The sequence below is a fragment of the Anser brachyrhynchus genome, assembly GCF_964034855.1.
Source record: "Anser brachyrhynchus genome assembly, chromosome: 3".
Classification (NCBI taxonomy): domain Eukaryota; kingdom Metazoa; phylum Chordata; class Aves; order Anseriformes; family Anatidae; genus Anser; species Anser brachyrhynchus.
In genome coordinates this window covers 55,393,261-55,413,931 of record NC_137696.1, presented here as the reverse complement: position 1 = coordinate 55,413,931, position 20,671 = coordinate 55,393,261, and the positions used below count along the sequence as shown (strand labels likewise).

At 38.3% G+C, this 20,671-nt stretch overlaps 1 protein-coding gene across 7 annotated transcripts in view; it reads right to left on the bottom strand.

Moving 5' to 3' along the window:
* The window catches only part of GRM1 (glutamate metabotropic receptor 1), a 186,549-nt gene that overhangs the window by 46,666 nt on the left and 119,212 nt on the right, over positions 1–20,671 (bottom strand). For all 7 annotated transcript variants that reach the window (XM_080587285.1, XM_080587286.1, XM_080587289.1 and 4 more), the window contains one exon: positions 19,026–19,261. In XM_080587285.1, the coding sequence (XP_080443411.1) occupies positions 19,026–19,261 (236 nt within the window). The remainder of the gene's footprint in view (positions 1–19,025; positions 19,262–20,671) is intronic.

The window sequence follows — 20,671 nt, the reverse complement described above, 5'->3', positions numbered from 1 at the left end:
AATATTTAACCAGGGAAACAAACACTATGGCACTGCATGTACTACTCACTTACAGTACGCATGGCACAGTCTAGGCATTTGTTCCCCAAACTAGTTTATGTGTGGTCTGAATATATTATCCCTAGGTGTGTTTTATCTGCTGATTAGTCCCTTAGGACTAACACAGTGTGAATTTACCACTGCTTCTGCCTTCCTGTAGAGGAAAATGAATGTAGAAAATGAATGTGTTCTCCATCCTGACATGAAAGAGAGGTGGAAAGACCCTGAACTCAGCACTGCAGTTCTCTGCCATGGTAGCCTCTTGGTGGCCAGCAGCTGAAGAGATCACAAAATGACAAAAAGAGGTCACAATGGTTTTCTACCTGAGAGTTTATCTGAGATGCCTTCCTAATTTCTCAATTAATGAAAAAAATGTATAGGAACATACACTTCAGTGACCCTTTCAGGAGATAATGGCAGTATCCATACACTTTTCCTGAGACAAACATTCAGATGGCTGCCAGAGGTAGAAATGTTTTAAAATGAGACTATTTTCCTCAAGTATGTATGACCTTAGCAAAGCACAGATTTGGTTTCTCGTATTTCAATATAATATGCGTACCTCCAAAGAGAATAAATATTTGATGGTGGGAGGATTTGCTTTCGACTAAGTATGAGTGAATAGCTTGCATTGAGGCTTGAAACGTAGCCCCACACTGCAGAGGTGACTGCCTTTCTGCACTTGCAGAAATAGTTGCACTCTAGTGGAAAGTACCATAAGAAGCCTCATCTGGTAATGAATTGTCCACAGATCAGTAATATAAAATTCCCTATGTGCAAATAAGCTATTTCACAGTAAATCTACCATGAGAAGTCACGCTTTATCTAAATTTAACTTCCTGCTGGCAAAATCCAATTTATTTCATTTCCACCATTATAAGTTATTGATATACTCACGTATTTGGGCTTGTAAAAATTCACTTACAACAATAAGTAAGAACTGTTTTTTTAAGAAAGTGAGATCATGTAATTATGTTTAGCCAGAGATAAAATACAGGAAATCAATGATCAATTAAACTTTCACAGGACAGCTTTTTAAGAAATGCAAGAACTATATTTTTTTTGTTATGAGCCTTGTCTATAAAGTTGCTATTTTTCCCTTAATGAGTCTTTGAAAAGAGCAAAGCAGAACTCTGGACTGTGAAACTTTCACTTTTACTTCTTCTCTCTCAAAAATATTACTGATCTACAAAAACTAACCTGAACACTAGGGTGAATTAACATTAAAAATAAAAAAGTATTTTGTTACCTTTCTTATTTATTTATATTTTCAAGGGACCTTAGTTTTTACTACGCAAAGAAAAATTGTAAGTCATGTTAGTATCGGATTAATTGAAATCACTTGAATTAGGCCATTACCTTTTTGAATGACATTGAAGTATTCAGGTGTCCTAAATTTCACACTTACTTATTTTTCTATTGGATGCAATGCAAATCTTCCTTTAATAATTTCCTTTAAACAATTCCTCAAAGGTTTGGGTCATTTTTTCTTATCAAAATTTTGTTTTTATTCTCTTTTATTTGTCAGTCATCATATGAAAGACGAAAAAAAGAGGGAGTCTATACACACGTAGTCTACTTAAAAAAAAAAAAATCACAACAACATCAAAAAACACCCTGACTGTACACAACTGAAAAATGCTCCCAGCACATCTAAACGTAATACCTAAGTAGATGCAGGACAGAATAAAATCTCATGAAACAAATTGTTAGTCTTTCCTTTTACTGTAATGTGCCTCAAAATTAACTAGTATTATCTCCAGGTAGGTACTTACAAGGAGCTGAATGTAAAGCAACCATGAATACAGTCTAATGCCTTTGCTGTGAAGTAGGTGTGCAACTATTGGTGTTCTCAAGAGCAGAGAGGGTACTCATACAAATCTCACTTGATAAACTGAAATTGAGAAAAACTATAATACCAAATGAGGGCTAGAAGTGACGTAAACTTTAAGGTAGAAGGTGAAGACAGGAAAAGCCTATACTAATATTCAGCAAGAAATTAAGCACGAATGATTACTTGTTTGTGGTCCTCAGAAAGGTTAGGGCAGGAAGGAATTTGGGATGGAAAGAAATGTAAAAACATTTTGGTTGGAGAATTGGATCAATACCTAGCCAGTTGGTAAATTTTGAACAAATATGCACATTTGATAAAGAACACAGTCTGTTCACAGATGACTCCTGATTAGAATAAAAAGACAAAAAAAAAGACAAAATCTGTTGAATAAAATTGTTATAAATGATAATGTTTGATCTGGAATAAGCAGATATTTTTATAGTTTGTTGCAGACTGCAAAACGAACTGTCATATGCTGAATATTTAATATCATATAAAAAGATATTTTGTTCTCTTGGTCCAGTTAGTATCTCTTATGAAAGCTATCATCTTTTCTGGCAGTCATGACAGAAGAATGAAGGTCTTAGAAATGGTACACACTGCCTTCTTCAACTGTAGTGGTCCTTCCCAGGACTGAAATGCTTTGTGGGTAAACCATATGAGATTTTAGCTTTATTACCAGTTGCGTGGTGGGGGGCTACTTTCAATATGAGTGCTCATTTAAGCAAAGAAATGATTTTGGAAGTACAACCAGGGCTAAATTTCCCTGGGAAGATGAAAAAAAGAAGTCTGCCATACTTGGGCTGTGTGCAAAACAACCTGGCACAAAGCCACACCAAAGAGTGAAGAGTGCTTCCCTGACAAGATGCCAGGCAGCAGATCATGGTAACTCCATGATCTGGTAGAGCGGTACCCAGGTTTGCAGCAAATGTCCCCATGTGTTGGAGAAATCGTGGAGGCAGATTTCCTATCCTCTCTTTCAGTCCCAGCATACACTGCCTTACCAATGACTCCGAGCAAACATGACCATCTGGCTCTGTACAAGTTTGTGAGTGATATAACATGCCCTTGGCAAATAATGGAAGTCACATATCTTGCAGTGTCTTATAAGAGAAGACCTGACAAACTTGGACCCCACCAAATTTGTGCCATAGGATCTTGCAGGGAGCAGGGCAGAAGGCCAACATGCTGAAAAGTTAGGTCATTTCAAATCTGGGTCCCTAACAGTAGCAGCTAAAGATTATTTTGGCAACTAAACGGCACATGAAAGGTGATGAACAGACTTAGCTCAATTTTTTTTGGTTTGTTTTTGTTTTAATTTTAGGATATCTGTCTCCTTGGAAAAAATAGGGCACTTTTATTTAGATGAATAACTATCTAATTAGAGCTTTATCTTTGGACACATAGGAGAGAAAATGCAATTAATTCTACATTTCTCTTTTGTCACATATTCCTTGTATATTTTTTCTTTTCCTTTTTTGGGATCATTTTATCTTGTTATTTATCATGTTATTAAGAGCCAAATTAAGATTCTATTAAATAACTTTTGCAAAAGGCTTCTTTTGTTTAAGCTCATTTGGCATTATGAGTTCAGGTATTTTACAAATATTGCCAGTTCTTTCTTTCTCACGTTCTATTTATAACATCTCTTATGTTATCTAACAACAAGGATAACAACATAATTATTTAACAAAATTCACCTTAAGGCATTGCAAAATGGTTACTAAAGATTATAATGCCTCTAATTGTAATTAGTATAGAGATGATGTGTTCACAACCTGCACAGTAAATGGCTTTCTCTGCATATCATCTTTTTAAAAGCAAATGCATTCTGTTCATTAATATTATATGGCAATGGAATCTGAATAAAATCTTCATTTATTGATGGTATAGAGAGGAATTTGTTGACTCCACTGCTCTCATTAAGTCCAAATGTAGTTAGAGCTAAGGTGTCGGATTCATAAAAGTTATTTGTTGTATACAAAAACATCCAAATGCCCATCTGTTTCAGCCCACAATCAAATAAGCAGCTACAAAATTAAAAAAAAAAAAATTATCTGAAGTTGTGTTTTCAAAAGTAACTGCCTGTTATCCAGGCAATTCCAGCTGTAGCTGCCTGCCTGAGAAGGAGAGGCCAGTAAATGTTAGTGAGTGATCAGAACAAGTAATTGTGGATCAGGGCTGCAGACTTTGCTTAGATTATTGTAATGGACTGTCTCAATGACCTTGGTGGCTCTATGTACAAGCTAATGAGACTGCTGGAAATTTGTGCAAAACTGATTTTGTTTGTTTGTTTCACCAACCAAAAATAGGATAAGAAAATAAAAGGCTTTGTTTCAATCTGAATTTAAAAATTACTTGCAATTTTCATGAGACAGAATGATAGACTGAAAAATTTGCCACAGACCATAATAAATGTTTCATTTAACCTACAACAGATAATCCTATCATGGTAAATTATTTTCTCAAGTATGGTTTCTGCCCCCAGAAAGCAGCTCTTTTATTGTTTTCAAACAAAAGCAGACCATATGTGTAATGGTCACTTCCCACATTGATGTCCGCATGTTTGCAGCAGGGAAGCAAGTTCAAGAAGCAACTAAATACAGCGAGATGAGAGGGTCCTGACTGATAGGACACACAGGAAGGATGGTAGAAGAGCTATCAAAAAGACACAAGATAAAACAGATAATTGATTCCCATTGTAATGTAAACTATTTGTTTGACTGGATGAAACTCTACTACTTGTCAGGTAAGGGTCAGGAAGGAAGTATTATTTAAGAAAAAGGATCTTTCCCTAACTGCCTCCTGTCACCGATCTATACAAAATAGTGCAGTGCTCTCAATAGAATAGCAAGTGGCTCTGCCATTTGGCAAGAGTACAGAAAGCTTTCACCAGGGCAGGTGAGAGGGGGAATATCCTACAATGTGAGGGTTTGATTTGAAAACACACCAATAAACATTGGAAATTTTACAGTACTCATGAAGCAATAAATGGAGTTCACAGGGTTACAGAATTCATTTTCAGGCTGTCATTAAATCAGAAATGTTTCACTTCCATTCTTTAAATGTTTTTATTTCCCCAAGCAAAGAGATTCTCTTCATGCAATTATATTTGATGCACTTTTTTCCCTGAAAAGCTAGGATACGATTACAGTTACCGGTTGAGATACCCTGCTATTTTCTTTTTGAGCACAAGGAAACCTACGGGTCTGCCAGATACTACTGCTACGCCTGGTGAAAGTTGCCTTTTAATTGGGATTGGTGTATTTCTAGTTTTAGATAAAACTACAGAGAGAAGTGAAAACAATTCAAAGGCCACGGCATTAACTGGATGCTGACTGCAGCAAAAGCTGTGTGCAAGGAGTTATATATTTTCACTAGCAAAGTTAGACAAATAACTAATGACCTTTTTTCTCCTGGAATAAAGCTGAGCTGGTGAATATATGAGGGTCTTTTTTTCCCTTACTTTCACCTACATATCTTTCATGGATATCAACTCAATCACTAAAGAAAACCAAGATAAGAATTCAGCCATCAAGAGGCGCAGGTTCCTCTTTGGTTCAGATGTCTAACACTTAAACCTTAAAAGATCAGTCCTCTTTTTAGACACACTACACAACATCAGTGTCTTCAGCTTCCCTGCCTGTTTTTGTAAGGATGCCACATTATCCTTCAGTGTTCAAAAAGACGTGTCTTCCTTTTGTCTCGCCCTGTGTGTTAGAAGCAGTAGGGAAATTTTTAATTAAATTTACTTTCTTGGTTCTCCATATCACGTTATGTAAGCACATCAGGGCTTTAAGAGCTTAGTGTCAAAGACTCTAGAATGAGGCTGGCATACACAAATACGACAGTGCCACAGTGAAGCTGAAATATTATGAGGGGAAATGTCTGCACAAGCTGCTGACTCACTCATTAATCAGATGCAGGAGAGTCTCAGAGTCACTAGGCTCTGGGCAGGGGACTGAGCAGTGCTGCCAGCCCTTAGCCAATGCTGAACTCACAGGTCCAGCCCTTACACAACACAACTTAAGAGCAAAACAAAAGGAAACAGATCTCCTAACTGCTATTGTCTTCCACAGTCTGCAAACTTTGCTAAGCAGACAGAGGAGTCTGAAGCTCCCTTCGCCTCCCTGCCTTTTCTGCCTCTCTCTATGGACATTCAGACTCTCACACAGCCATATGACTCCAGGAAAAGCAGATTTAAGATGTAAACACCAAGTGACAATGCACATAACTCATGCTCACATTGTGGGAGATGACAAACCCGTGTTCCAATGTGCCTGTGCCCAAGAGAGCAGAGAGAACTTTCCTTTTACATCTCATTTTTACTGACCCACAGGAGCTAGGCAGAAGATGAGACCGTCATTTCCCAAAGGCTGGCTGCAGCTTCACGCGAAGAGGAAGCGGGGCCATGCCTGATGTCAGTACGTGACAGTGCTCAGGTGAGCAAGCAAGCATGCCTGGGTGAGATATTATACATTCACTGACACTCCCAGATGGTGCGCAGTGCTGCAGCCTTTCTCTGGCTTTGGGAGAGGCTAGGGGGAAGCTGGAGACCTCTGAGCAGCTAGCAGCGTGACTGTGCCAGCACTGCATCACTGGAGAGGGAGGCAGGGGAGTGAAAAACAGGCCTGCAGTGGAGAAAAAGTTCTTTTTCCCTTTCTCCATAAATCTGCATTGCCTATTCTCTCTCTTGTGTTGGCTAGCAGAAAAGAAAGGGCTCAAAAGGAAATATAACATGCTACCTAAGGGCCATGCCAACAGCAGAGCTGCCTGCATGGCAGCCACACCAGGAGAGGGCTGCCCCCGGCAAGGTTGTTACTGCCAGTAAGAGCTAAAAGAAACTGGTCACACACACACACACGAAAAAAAAAAAAAAAAAGTTGCAAGGATACATGGCCACAGAAAGTATAGCAAGAGGAACATAAGCAGAAAGCTGGATAACTAGGAGAGAACTTTCTCTACAAGTTAATGAATATGGCACGTGGTGTTAAATACAGGTCTAGAGATAAATACTTACACCAGATGGCTTGAGAGAAGCTCAACAGCCTAATAAAGCTTCTGTTGGGGATGACAGTATGGCCCAAAGCCTCTCTGTTTCTTCCTTCTGGGTTAAAATTCTGTTGATGTTATAAAGAATTTTACTGAAGAAAAAAAAATAGGGTATATGGCCATATGAGGATGACTTGCTAAGATTCTTTCTCCTCTAAACACATCTGCAAGGCAGCGTTTGAAACCTCTTCTGACACGACTGTACATATCCTCTCCTATAAGCTGTCAAAGACCTAGAAAGAAATCTTTGCACTGCTTCTCTTTGTTCCTAGCTTTTAGTAGAATGACCATCATGAAATAGCTCTGCAGTGATGACTGTTTTTTTAATGAAACAGACTGATAGATGTACAAGATGTACGGAGTATAGCTCAGTGAAGGGAAAAAGAAAACCTGTCTGCCTTACCCCCCCCCCCCAAATAAAAAGGATCCATGCTCACGACCTTTGTGTGTGTTCTTGCGAGGCAATCAGCTTGAGAAATTCAATTCACATAACGTCCAGTAGTGAAGGAACATTACCAAAAATTGACAAGAAGGTTAATTTTTAAGGTTATTGATTACCTCATTTAGGCTATTGTCTTAATTCCAGTACTTTGGAATTAATAGACTGGAAAACAACAGAGGAAAATAATTGTTTTTATTTGAGATAAATCAATTTCTGTGTCTTGGACTCCCAGGTAAACACAGGTCAGATTTTTTAGCATCAGTTCAAATGGTTTGAAAAGAAACATTACTTTGTATTTATGTGCCACCTTTTTCATGGCTGCCTTTATGAGCCAAATTGAGACAATACATACAACTCCCATAATGCACATAAAATTATGAACTTTCATTTTTATGCACATTCTAGTGATGATGATTGGAATTAATTCTATCATGAACAGAGTGAGCTGTAGATACTTAACCCACTGAATGGTTAGAAGAACATCTATATGTGGCCCTTCTACCTTCTGGTCATTCATCACCAAATAAAATACTGTGATCAACTATTGGAAGACTCACGGAATTGACCAGAAATCTGTCATGAAATTACAGTGACTTATTAGTAGCTATGATCAAATACCTAAATATAATGAATGATCATATTCAAGTCTTAAAATTAGAAATCAATAAAACTCTACTTGCTATTCTGAACTTGGAGAATTCATCAAGTTGGAAGCAGTTTAGACTTAAAAAAAACCTACTCTAATGCAGATAGTAAGGACATTAACACTGTGCTTGTTAATAACACTAATTGACATGTTTATTATAGAAATAGGCAACACAGGAGATAAACTGAAGTGATTCCAGTGCCTTTCTTAGAGACAGACAGTAATTATTATGAGAGCTTGACAAATAATTATTATGATTAATTTGTTTTTCTTAAAAGCTGGACTGTGTACAAACTGCCTGCAAAATGACCACAGCATATTCTATTATTTATTTGAGATTATTATTTAACTTCTACAGCAAGTCATTATTTCTCAGCTCCTATTTTAATTAGAAATGAATATTTCATCTTATAAGCAGGAATAATATATGCAAGCAGATTTGTGTTGTTGTTGTTCCTTGATTGAATGGTTTGTACATGTAATCAGCAAAGACACTGATTTCAAATCCAGATATAGCATCTGAAATCCATCTTATTATTTCATTAACTGACTAAAATTTAATGCTGGCAAAGATATTTGAACAGCCAAGCTCAACCTTTGATTTTAAAGGACATATGCAATAACAATTATTTTAATGGAAGATTCACAAACAGTATGAATGGAAAGGAGGCAATTTACCCTGCCTGATCCAGAACAGGCCATACTCTGATCTGGCATCCCAATCCCCCCATCCCAAGACATTCTTTGACTGCTTTTTGTTTGTTTGTTTCAATTCTTTTATTTTCTTCTGTCCTATTTCTTGGCAATATGACAGCAGGGAATTCAATTTGTTACTCCTACTGCATATTCTGTAGTTGCTGCTGTCATTCGCAGTTCAACCATAACCTGTCTCCGAGCCCCTTTTTCAGACTTTGCAGGGTTCCACGAATGCCCTCAATATGCTCTCAAAGCCTCAGGCGCCATTTTAATATGATTGGTTATTATCACAGAGACCTTGAATGCATCTGCTTTTCTTGATTTCTTTACAAATTGCTCAGCTAACTTCTTCCTCTATTGCCATCCTAGATCCTGACACAGTCTTTCTAAAGGCTGGATTCTACAGAGAACATTTTCTAAACGAAATGATTTCAAAAAAGAGAAAACCCAACCTTCAGTTTTACCCTCTCCCTTAGGTAACTATGTAACCTTGCTGCCTTACTTGCATACTCCATTAAAGACATATTTAGAACTACTATTCTTAACAGATCTGTTATTTGGAACAAGTCTAGCAGATAATGAGTTGCTGCTACTCTTACAGGAGACAGGAATGAGCACACTTAAAATCAAACTAATTTAGAAATCTAAAGAAACATTTGCAGATTTTGATGTTATTTGGCTAGCTTCAATCATGATTTTCACCATTAATAAATGAAATTGTTGAGTCAGATGCCCTTACAGATATCCTATTATAGCATACAGAGAAGGAGCAAATGAAAAGGACAGGAAACAGGACTGATTAAATTTCAAGTGTCATGCTATTCATACAAAGCCTGAGACTTTGCAAGAGGAAGACAAAACTCAGTAATTGTGCTGCAGCTTTCAGAACATTAACCATCCTGGATACTTAAATTAGGAACCTGAATACATACTCAGGCAACTAATTAATTGATGCGATTAATACCTGAATTTCTCTAGTTGCTGTTGACTTCCATGGGAATTACAGGAGATCAGTACCTTTAGAATCAGGCCAATTTATCTAGGTCTCAGAGTGTGCACTTCAGGAGCCTAATTTTGAGCATGTTCGTTGGAAAATGCAGGCTCAGAGCAGAAAACAAACAACCTTCATATAAAGCATAGAAGGTATTACCACTGAACAGGGCAAAGAAGTTAACAAGAATCCAGTATCATTATATGTTAAATATTCTACACCAGTACAACACACAAACTACTAATCACAGTCTTTACATCAGGGTAGAAAAATATGATGAAAATAATAAAATACATGTTATTCTTTAACCTATTCTCTCTGGAGATCTCTGCTTCAATCTGACATGGAGATGGCAAAACAGAAAAAAATGCATAAACTATTCTCAGTTCATTGATCTAGACCTGTAAATAACTAAGTTTTAGTTTCCAGTTGTCAGTGTATGGGCATGAGATCCTAACACCGTCAAAGGTGTGGGTCAATAACGCATGTTAACATTGGACAAAGTACTTCATACATGGTAGGAGACTCTGTGGCTGGCAGGCACAGAGTGGCTGGCCTAACAGATCTTTTCCTAATTTAAATTCCAGTGGTTCTGTGTGAGTCTGAAGAACAGTCAGGAGAGGTACCTAATATTTATCTGTGTTAGGGACTGACCACAGCCCCCATTCCCCATTCCTCTGTGCCACTCAGGTGGAGGACGTAGAGAAGGGTGGATGGGCGACGGTGTTTGTAGTTTGATTTTTGTTTCTCACTGCTCTAGCTTGTTAGTAATATGTAATAAATTATATTAATTTCCCTATGCTGTGTCTGTTTTGCCTGTCACAATAACTGTTGAGTGATCTCCCTGTCCTTATCTCAACCCCTGAGCCCTTTCCATTGTATTTTCTCCCCCTTTCCCTTTGAGGAGGGGAAGTGAGAGAGTGGTGTGGTGGAGCTCAGCTGCCCAGCTGGGTAAAAACACCTCACAGTGTCTCTCTCATCAGCCAGTACTAGTCGTTTTCTTTTTCTTTTATTATTACCATGAAAAAAACAAACCACTTTTTCCTTATTTCTGTTCTTAGCATTAAGGTGGTATTAAGAACACCATCATTAACTTACCAAAAACAAATTAATGTGAACACCAATGTGTATCACCAAATTCCCCGCATTTATTGATTTTTTTTTATTATTTTATTTTAAATATACCATCTCCTCACACAAGAAACCTCCTGTTTGTGGGACTGGCTTCCTAGGACCACAAGGTTGCATGCTGATGGGTGGACTTCACATGTGCGAGGTAACTGCTGCCCACCCAGACAAGGCTGCAGCCCTGCAGCCACAGTTGCCCTCAGAGACTGCTCTTGTCTCCTGCGATCAAAGGCAGCTGCTGCAGCTGCTCTGGCACTGGGGGTGAGCAAAGTGGCCTCAGCCACTCTAACCAGAACCTAGCTGGATCATATATTTTAGCAGAGCACACTCACAGTTTTCTTTTTAAATTAAGGGTGGGTTTCAAATGACTGGTAGAGTTATCCAGATATTTCCTTGCAACCCTTGCAATATGCAATGCATTAATCACACATGCACAGATCAGAAAGATCCACTACATTTTCCCCTTAACAAGCCGACTGGACATATGCCCAGAGTTGTGTTCAAGTACTGTATCACAGAAAAAATTCATTTTAATGCAAAGCTAAGATTAGCAGCTTCTGAGTGACGTCTGCACAAGGACAATGCAGCACTGATTAGTAGCGAACTAGAGCTAAGCAAATCAGAAGACAAAATAAGTGGGCCTAATCTTTATTCATGCATTTAAAAAAACAGAAGCTGGTCTTTCAGATCTGAAAGAATTTCAAAAGCATTCATTTTAGTGCACCTCCTTTTTTCCTCAGTGTAGCCAGATATGACAATGCAGCAAAAAAAGGTCTATCTAGCCCAGCCAAAACCACATTACTAAAGTACTTGGGATTTCATAAGAAAACTGGTCCTTGTGATGTGAACTCCTAGACAAAATAAGCCTGGAAAAATAGGCAGAACAAACTGGCTTTTGCAGAAAGTAGATGACACACTGCATAGCATGCTGCATTGAGTGCTTTTCCTTTGAAGGGAATAGCCCTGAGTTTCTGTCCCTGTAAAGCTAAGTTTGAACCAAGAACTGAATTAAAGGTTTGAACTTGCAGGTTCCTCCAAAGTTGTTTTCTACTATACAAATTATAAAAATCCAAGCTGAAAGATACCTCTGGAAATCATCGTCTCACACCTTGCTGTGCTGCAGTAGCCCTCTCTGGCTCAGTCAGCAACCCAGCCTAGCTCAAGAAGCTGTTTTCATTATTTTTCCCCAGTTCCTTCCACGGAACTAGCAGAGTTCTGCACTTCCCAGGTCCTCCCAGTATAAGTGGAAAAGCAGCAGTTTGCTCTGGCAGCCCTACTCTTTGGAGCATGCATCTTCCATCAGATTTTTCTCCTTATGGATATGAGTATAGTTTATTCTAGTAGGAAGGTTTGTAATTTTTACGGTTCCCGTTTTACTACTCTGGCTCATAATTTATCGTTCTTTACACCACTGTTCACCCAAGATCTATTAAGAGGACCCTGTTCATTTTAAGAATTCTATTGCCTATTTTTCAGCAAATATCCTTGTGCACAAAGAGTATCTCTGGGCTGCAGCCAGATGTGTGAGTGTATGGGTGCACACCTACACATTAGATCCTGCTGTATCTCCTTTGCACCTGTATTTATGGGGTAATGAATGCCAGTAATAAAAACCTGTAAAACAGCTAGATGAGTTTAACAACTTTCCACCTCCAGGTAAATGAGAAAAGAGAAGAAACAATCTAATAAAATACCAGGAGGGCTGACGGAAGGCAGCTGGCCTTGTTTTCTGATCAGTTAGCATTATTATTTCATCAGGTTTATTTACAGATTTGGTTAAATGCTTATATCTAGGGTAATTGGTCTGATGCGTGAACTGCACAAAAAATTGATTTCTAGGAAAAAGTCAATTAATTTTAATTGCATCCTTTTGTCCTCCCCACACTGCAGGTACAAGTTCAAAGCGTCTGTGACAGTCTGAGCAGCCAGGAGTGCCCCTGTATCTCTCCAGGCACGGCAGACAGGAGCACAGAGGAGGCACCAGGGAGCATGATTCATATGTCCTGTTCCTTTGCAGCTCCATCGGTTTACTCATGTAATGGAGAAGGCTGAATGTCACAAGCCTACATAAGGATTGTTTTAATCCCAGAAGTGGGAATTTTGACTGTTAAAATCCACAATGGGAAATGTACATGTAAATAATAGAGTGAGAAAACTTTTGTGATATCCCACTATAGTACGAATATGCTCTGTAAACTGTCTTCTGTGCTGTTACAATGGCATATGTATACTATTCCTTTCCTTTATTTGATGATGATCTAATTTTTTCATGGATTCCAAAAGAAGAAAAACAGGTATTGTGATTGTATTTTGATTGACAGCCTGGTTAAAATTTTTGGAAATATATAATATTGGATAAATGAAGCTACTTTCTTCAAAAAATAAGCTGGGAGCAAATGAACAAAAACCTGACTGCAGGTAATGTCTTCTCTTAATTATGCCTATGATTTATCACATATAAGGACATTATTAAACTTCCTCCTCTTTAAACCTTAAAAGCCATCTGTTACTTTGTCTGGGAAATAAAATGAGCCTCCAGCTCTCCTGTCTTATCTGCTTTAAAAAAGCTTTGACTAAAAAGTGTAGCAGCCATAGTTCTTTCAGATAAGTTGTCCTTAATATGCTTCATTATAGGTGCCCAAGAGATTGAGATCAGAGAGTTTTGACCCCTTCTGTGGGATGAAGCTTAGATCTCCTGCCTTATACTGAGAACATAAAGGAAGAACTTCATCTGCTTCTCTACTCCACAGTATAAAAGTACGATGGAAATCCAAAGCAGTGGTTAGGAAGGGTGAGTCAGGATACATAAAGTACAACAGATCTTGAAGAAGTCATGGTATGTCAATAGCTTGATTCTATTGCTCTATGAGGTGCTCTGTGAGATAGCTTTATAGGATTAAAGGAATTTTCTCAGAGAAGCGCCTATGGACACCTCTGACACAGCAGAATGAGTTCTAATAACATCTGCTGGATTTAATTTCTCCAGTACACAACATAACCTTAAACATTCTGAAAAATACTCAAATCAACTCTCAGTAGAAATTCATTCCTGCTTTCTGTAAAGGATAAAAACAATGAAGTACATAGCCTAAAGTGTTTTGCTCACTATATGAGAAAATTAGGGCTCCATGCCATCTCATATAAATTAATCAAAACTAAAATTGGTCTTGAGAAAAAGTTCATGATGAAGAGAAGTTCTGAAGCTCCTGAGCTACCTTCCAGCCTTAGTGATTATGTAATTCTGTGACTTTGGCTGCACTCAATCTGATTGCTGGTCTTTCTGTTGTACCCAGACAGGAATTAGCAGATAAAGCAATCCTTTTGGCATGTCCAAGGTATGAGTAATCATCCAAGGGAACTTGGCCTGCAATCTCCTTTGGAATAATAATAAAAAAAAAATCTACATTTCTTGTTCTTGTCTGCCACAAATAGGTTCACAGACAAATAATCCTTCTCCTCAAAGATCAATTGAATCAATGAATGAATCATGAATTGCCCACTTTGTTTCACTTCACTCTGTCGAAAAATGTCTGTGCTGATTGCCTGCCAATGTATTTTGTTGTCCCAGCAGATGAACTGCTGTGAGCATAATCTGATGTTTGCATGAGTTCCATAACCAATTTCATAACTGTCTCCTGTGGTGCAGAGGAGTACTCATCCCACCCAGTTCACACAAATGGCAGCCATTGTATTATCTGCCAAGAGGTGAGCAGGCATTTTGTAAATCAGCAGTTAGACCTCCACACAAGTGATTGAACTGTACTGAGTTCTACACCCTCTCCATGTGAGAATTGCATTTAACTCTGGTCTATGTGGGCTTGCCAAGTCCAACAGAGAAACATTTGTCACTGTCATTTTTTGGGGAGAAAAGGACTTCTATTCAGGCTATTTCTATCAGATCAGAGAGCAGAAAACATCCTACAGAGCTGTTGGAAGGGTGTTTGTCACTTGATAGGTACAGTCTATCACCTAATGTCGCTGTCAGCATACAATCTTCAAAATGTTGAAACAACTGAGTTTGATGAGCCGAGACAAGTTCTGACTGCTGCTTGGAGCAGTGCCTGAGGTTGAGCACTAAGGAAACTCAGTGTCAGGTCCATCCTGAGCTGGGTAGCTTCTTAGCATCTCAAATTCAGAAGCAGTTTTTTTCTGCTCGTGTTAAAATGGACTACTCTGTTCTGACTTTTCATCTGAAGGGTATGAAGAATGGTGTGAAGTTCTAAACCTCCCATTGAGTCAGCAGTCCATACAAAGATGCAGGACATGCTTGGTTTCCTGAAGTATGTAGTTACTAAATGGAAAACACTGAAAATACGTTAGTGGCATAAACAGTTGAAGAAAAGTAACTTGGTACTGGAAGTGGTTTTGGCCTTCTAGAAATCAAAGAAACTACAAGAGAAGATCATACAAAAATCTCTTTTCTGTTTACAAGAAAAATTCTATGCTTGAATCTTGTGTTGAGAAGAGTATCTTCTATAGCCATGAGAAAGAGAGGGAGACAGAGAGGTAGACACTTATGAGAGGCATATGGCTATAACATTAGCAAAGAATGAGTCAAAAATAGCTCCCACTCATTTGGCTGCCACCCAAATGGGAAAAGTAGTGTGTTGTTGTTTTTGCTGTTTTTTTTTTCTTATTATACAAAACAAAGGAATGATCCAAAGGAGCAGGTTGTTTTCTCTTCCCAAGAACTTGTGCTACTACTACATAGTACTAGTACATCCAGGTAAAATATTTTGAAAATATGGTCAATTTTTAGGCAGCCCTCAGACTTCACAAATAGAAGGCACTTGGATTTGCTTCCTTCCAGTAATTCTTAGCCCACATAGACTTTTTTTTTCCTAAAAAAAAAAAAAAAAAAAAAAAGCATGTACAGAGTTAATTGCAACATGAGAATTCCTGAAGGAGAACATCAGTGTTCTCAGGGATTGAGTGAGAGAATTAAAGTAGTAATTCCTGCCATTAGGGAAGGGCGATTTCTAGGAACTTCTTTTTCGTTGCTTCCTAGAAAGCCTGCAATCCCGAGCAAGTGCTGACTTGACAGTAATGGTGTGTGAGAACTTGCAAATGCAGCAGCTGTAATTGCTTGAAGAAAAGTCCTTGCCTATCCATAAATGTTAGAAACTGAACTCCACATTTCAGTGGCAATTCTGAATAAATTACCCAATAAAGTGATTAGGTTGTATATGAGAAAATTATACTGGGCAAGCAGTAATTGAAGATGTTCAACCACAAACTTTATAATCTTTTCAAACTGTATTTGTCCAAGGATTTTGAATCTTTTTGAATAAGGTAGTTACCTCTCTTCTCATTTTTTTGTTTGTGGTGCTCCTAGGGATCCCACTGATGGATAACTACAAATACACTATGATCTCTTAGACAACAAAAGTATCTTTTGCCCTTGGTTTTCTTTTTCGTTAAGTAGCTTCCTGACATAATAACTCTCCAGTGACTGAAGATGAATCTACTACCTTTGAATCAATTCCTGTTTATACAAAAGTGCAGGTGTGCTATGTTCTCAGTAATGACTACCAGTGCACTTCTGGAATACAGAACAGATCAGGACCAGACATAATCACAATGTGTGCTAATAATGTGCATGGAGTTCTGGGAGTACAGGGGACTCAGCTTTTTCCATAATACAGGATCCTATGTAAGTTGTTACAGGAATACTGATGGCATACTGTGAGGTGAGAGTGAAAGCTCTCACATATAATGGAGTTGAGGAGCTCGATACTAGTGTTCAATATTGATAACTTTCCTGGGGTGATGGAGTAGGACTTTAATTTGTAGTACAACAAGGAAGTCAGAACTTAGTCTATTGGTACTTTTAATGGATTTCAAATTCTACTGTCTATTATTTATTGAGCAATACGGATTCTCTCCTTCAAATCTGTGCATGGAGCCTTCTTTGTGAAGGACAGAAGAGGCATTTCAGACTTCTTTTTTTTTTTTTTCCCAGAGAACTTGTGAAGAGGCCTGTCTCCAAACCTGTGATAGGTAAAGAAGGCAGTTTCTTGGTGCTGCCATAGTAGACCTTGGAGATTAAGGCTTCATCAGCAAGCATTGGAGCTTCTAGTATTTGGAGTAGCACTCTTAACCCTGCAGAAAGGTCAGGTAAAGATATGTGTGTAGAAAACTGGTGGTACCAGACAGTCACCAGTCAGCTCTGTGCAGTTAAAGAAAAATACAACAACAAAAAAAATTGTACTGATCCCATACTCGCTGGGGACATGCATGTCTCCTGGTTCTGTAGATATACCGTTATTAAGAATAGATACCTTGTGGTGTTTCCCTTTTGTGATCTGAGACATTTATGAACTTCTCTGTTCTATGTGATAAGCCTGAGGGTTATCAGTGGTTCATCCCCAAATGTAAGAATTGAACGCTTTTCAGAAAAGCCTAAGAAATATCACCTTTTGAAGTTTCGTGCAAAAACTTACAGCTTCTTAGAGAAGGGAATCATAGAATCATAGAATGGCCTGGGTTAAAAAGGACCCTAAAGATCATCTAGTTTCAAACCCCCCTGCTCTCGGCAGGGTTGCCAACCACTAGAGCAGGCTGCCCAGAGCCTGGAAAGATGTTAGATTGCCTAAATTATGACTATTAACTGTCAGAGTTTACCAATCCTTATGTATTTCTGTAGTATTGTCCAAATGTAGCCATTTCTGCCTCTGATACCTGTTGTCTTGAGAAGGACAAATCACTAGGGCAGGCATGTAATGATACCTCTGCAACATCCTCTCCAATGTCCAGTGCCTTCAGCCCTGGGACGTCCTCAGACAGATTAGTGTGCTATTGTTGTTTTCTCTCCCATAAAAATACCCTTATTCATTTATTTGTTTATTTTTCATAAAACAGCTCTAATTGTGGGTTGTTTTTTTTTTGTGTGTGTGTGTGTGTGTATGGTTTGGTTTTTTTTGGCATGAATTTGTTTAACTGCTTTTTGACTCAAGTACAAATTTAGAGTCCGCAGCAACCTGTGTCTACTAACTCATCTGCGTGTTCTGTGAAGAAGTACCCTGTTTAGTCCAGTTTGAACTTGGCACCTGGTATTTGTCTTTGATGAAGCAAATGAAAAACGACCATGCTGGTTCTGACTAAAGTTCATAGTTTTATAACCAGAGGCTGCAAAACTACTTGTGCTTACAACAGCCACTGAGATTCCTCAGAAACTAGATGTTTTTATAGGGTCAGCTTGAAACATATTTATGTGAATGGAATGACCAAAACAAAGCAATTTTAAGCATCATTTCTTAAGAAAGAAGGCCACGTATTTTCATTGTGTGTACATCATTCAATCTCCTCTTTGTAATTTCTGACCTTGTTGGCCTATATCTCCTTTGTCTGAGGTGAAGCAGTCTCAAAAACAATTAAATATATATAACATGAAGGAACATTCTGGTAGAATATGAAATTAATTATTGCTTTGAGGAAAACATATCAGTACAAACTCAAGAATTACTTAGCCAGTACATCCTTCCACTAGCCTCTAAGCACCCAGATGTGCTAGCCAGTCTGCCAGTCAGCATGTCAGACCAGTTTTGAGTCAGCCACAATATTTTTTGATATGACTCAACTGTAATAAGAGAACTGAGGGGAAACTAAAGGTAATGTAGAAGGTGTTGTTAAAAAAGTGCCACTGATAGAGAAGGGAAGAACTAGAAATACTGTGGGCAGTCAGCTCAGGGAGCTGAATATCAATGGAGATTAATGCCATCACATAAAGGGGATGGAGATGTAAAGAACAGGACAAAAAACCATGGGAAGCCAGACTTCATTATTTTTATTTATCATGGGGTAACTTCCTTGCTATCAAAATGTACCGTTTTGACTAGAAATGAAATACTTACAAATTACAAACTAAAGGTTTATATTTGTTCCATTTTTTGTTAAAATGTAACTGTTACTTATTTTATCTCAGTCGTGGCCAGGTAGCCATATTACACTCCTCTCAGTGTCAACATAGCTCTAAAACCTGAAAGGGGAACAATTTGCTCTATGACAGAACAGATCTATATTGAGAGGAGGCTGTGCCGGACATACTCCTACCAGAGTTCAGATTTATATCTGCACAATTTGGGACTGTTACTTTTCACCAGTGATTTATACATTAAAAACAAACAAACAAACAAGCAAAGCAAAGACAAATTTTGCCTGAGCACAGATTCAAATAGGAAAACAGTTGACAGGTTACCAGTGCAGTTCTTCTGGAAGTTGGGATTCTCTAGTGGGTGCCCTGGGATGCGACACTGAAATCTGTGCTGCCAGAACTCAGGAAACCAGGGGTTGCGGGTGTTGGTGTCCAGACGCAGCTTCAGATAGTAGTCATCAAAAGACAAGACCTCTGGAGATTGCAGTTTGATAGTGATGCCTCCGTTTGCTTCAGGTTCATAACCTTCAATGACTTCATCTCTGTCTGCCCAACCATCACTGAAAAAAGGCAAAAAAAAATTATTACCCAGAGACAGGAAACATGTTTTGAAAAAGTAACTAGCCAAAGGCAGGCCAGCAACCCTGGAAACAAGCAATTCAGGAGGAATGTAATGGCATATCTAAAATTCAGACTGAGTGGGAAAGAAGAAAGCACAGTGATACAGACTTGTAATGAGCAGTCTGACTGACTTCATGCCAAGCCCTCATTAACTCATCTGAAATGAAGAGGATTTAGCCTTGTCCCTCTGGAAAGATTTTTTGGGCATAGCTTCTAGTGTGATCTCTTTATGACTGAATCTCTTTGCCTTATTTAGGCTATCCTGTGAAGGTAGAATGAAAGAATTAACGTCAACGGAAGGGAAACTAAAACAGGATCCTGGGTGTTTTGCAGGAGAGATCTGAGCGTGTATGGATTGTACAGCTAGAAGAGTAATTGAAATTAAACATAAAGTGAGGAATATATTGTGTTGGAAGAGAATGGAATACTCTATTTATTAAGAATACTCGATAAAGTTGAACAAACTAAAAAGAAAACCACACGCTATTCTCATACTGTATAGGGATCTGTGATAATGTTCTTTCTTTTTTTCTTTCTTTTTCACTGTTTTTTTTATTGTTTTTATTATTATTATTATTATTATAAACAATGGCTTTCAATTTTACTTCTCTGTTTATTCACTTAGAGACATTCCTCAAAATCTGAAGATAAAACTCTTTCTTGAAAACATTATTTCATGGAACATCTATTTTAACAGGTTTGAACAAAGTCAATTTTGCTTAACATTTGAGTTTTAGTTTAATTCTTTTAACTAGAAGTCCATTGATTTAGTGTCATTCTCCCATACCTATTAGGGTCCCTAAGAATAGCGGTATTATGGTCTAATTTAAGTGCAAACATGTCAGCCATTGCTTAGTTTTAATATACTGGGCATGTCATTAGAGAAATAGATTAATCTGGCATCTCAGATCTATCTGTATCTGGTCAGAATCAAAACAGCAGCACTGCTGCTGTGAAAATCAGACAGATGAAGCACTTTCAGCATGAAAAATATGACTGACCACTAAGTAACAAGCCCTTCTTCCACTCAAAAGTGTCTCTGCATCCTGCATTCCAGACAGACAAAAAAAAAAGTTCCTTGTTAGGAGGCTCTTGCACACAGCATTGAGAAGAGCATCAGAATGCACAACACACCAACCAAGAGCTTTTATGAGGCACCTGGCATGGATGTGACTGGGAGTCCTAAATGGAAAACAGACCAGATATGAAGTAGCAAGCTCTGTCACAGTCCTCGTCAAACAAATGTAGAGTGACTATGCATTGGTCATGTGTGAGTCTTTGGTCCCCAGCCACCGGACTGAGCACACGTTTAGCTAGCTGGGCTGCAGACATCTGGAAAAAAAAAAAAT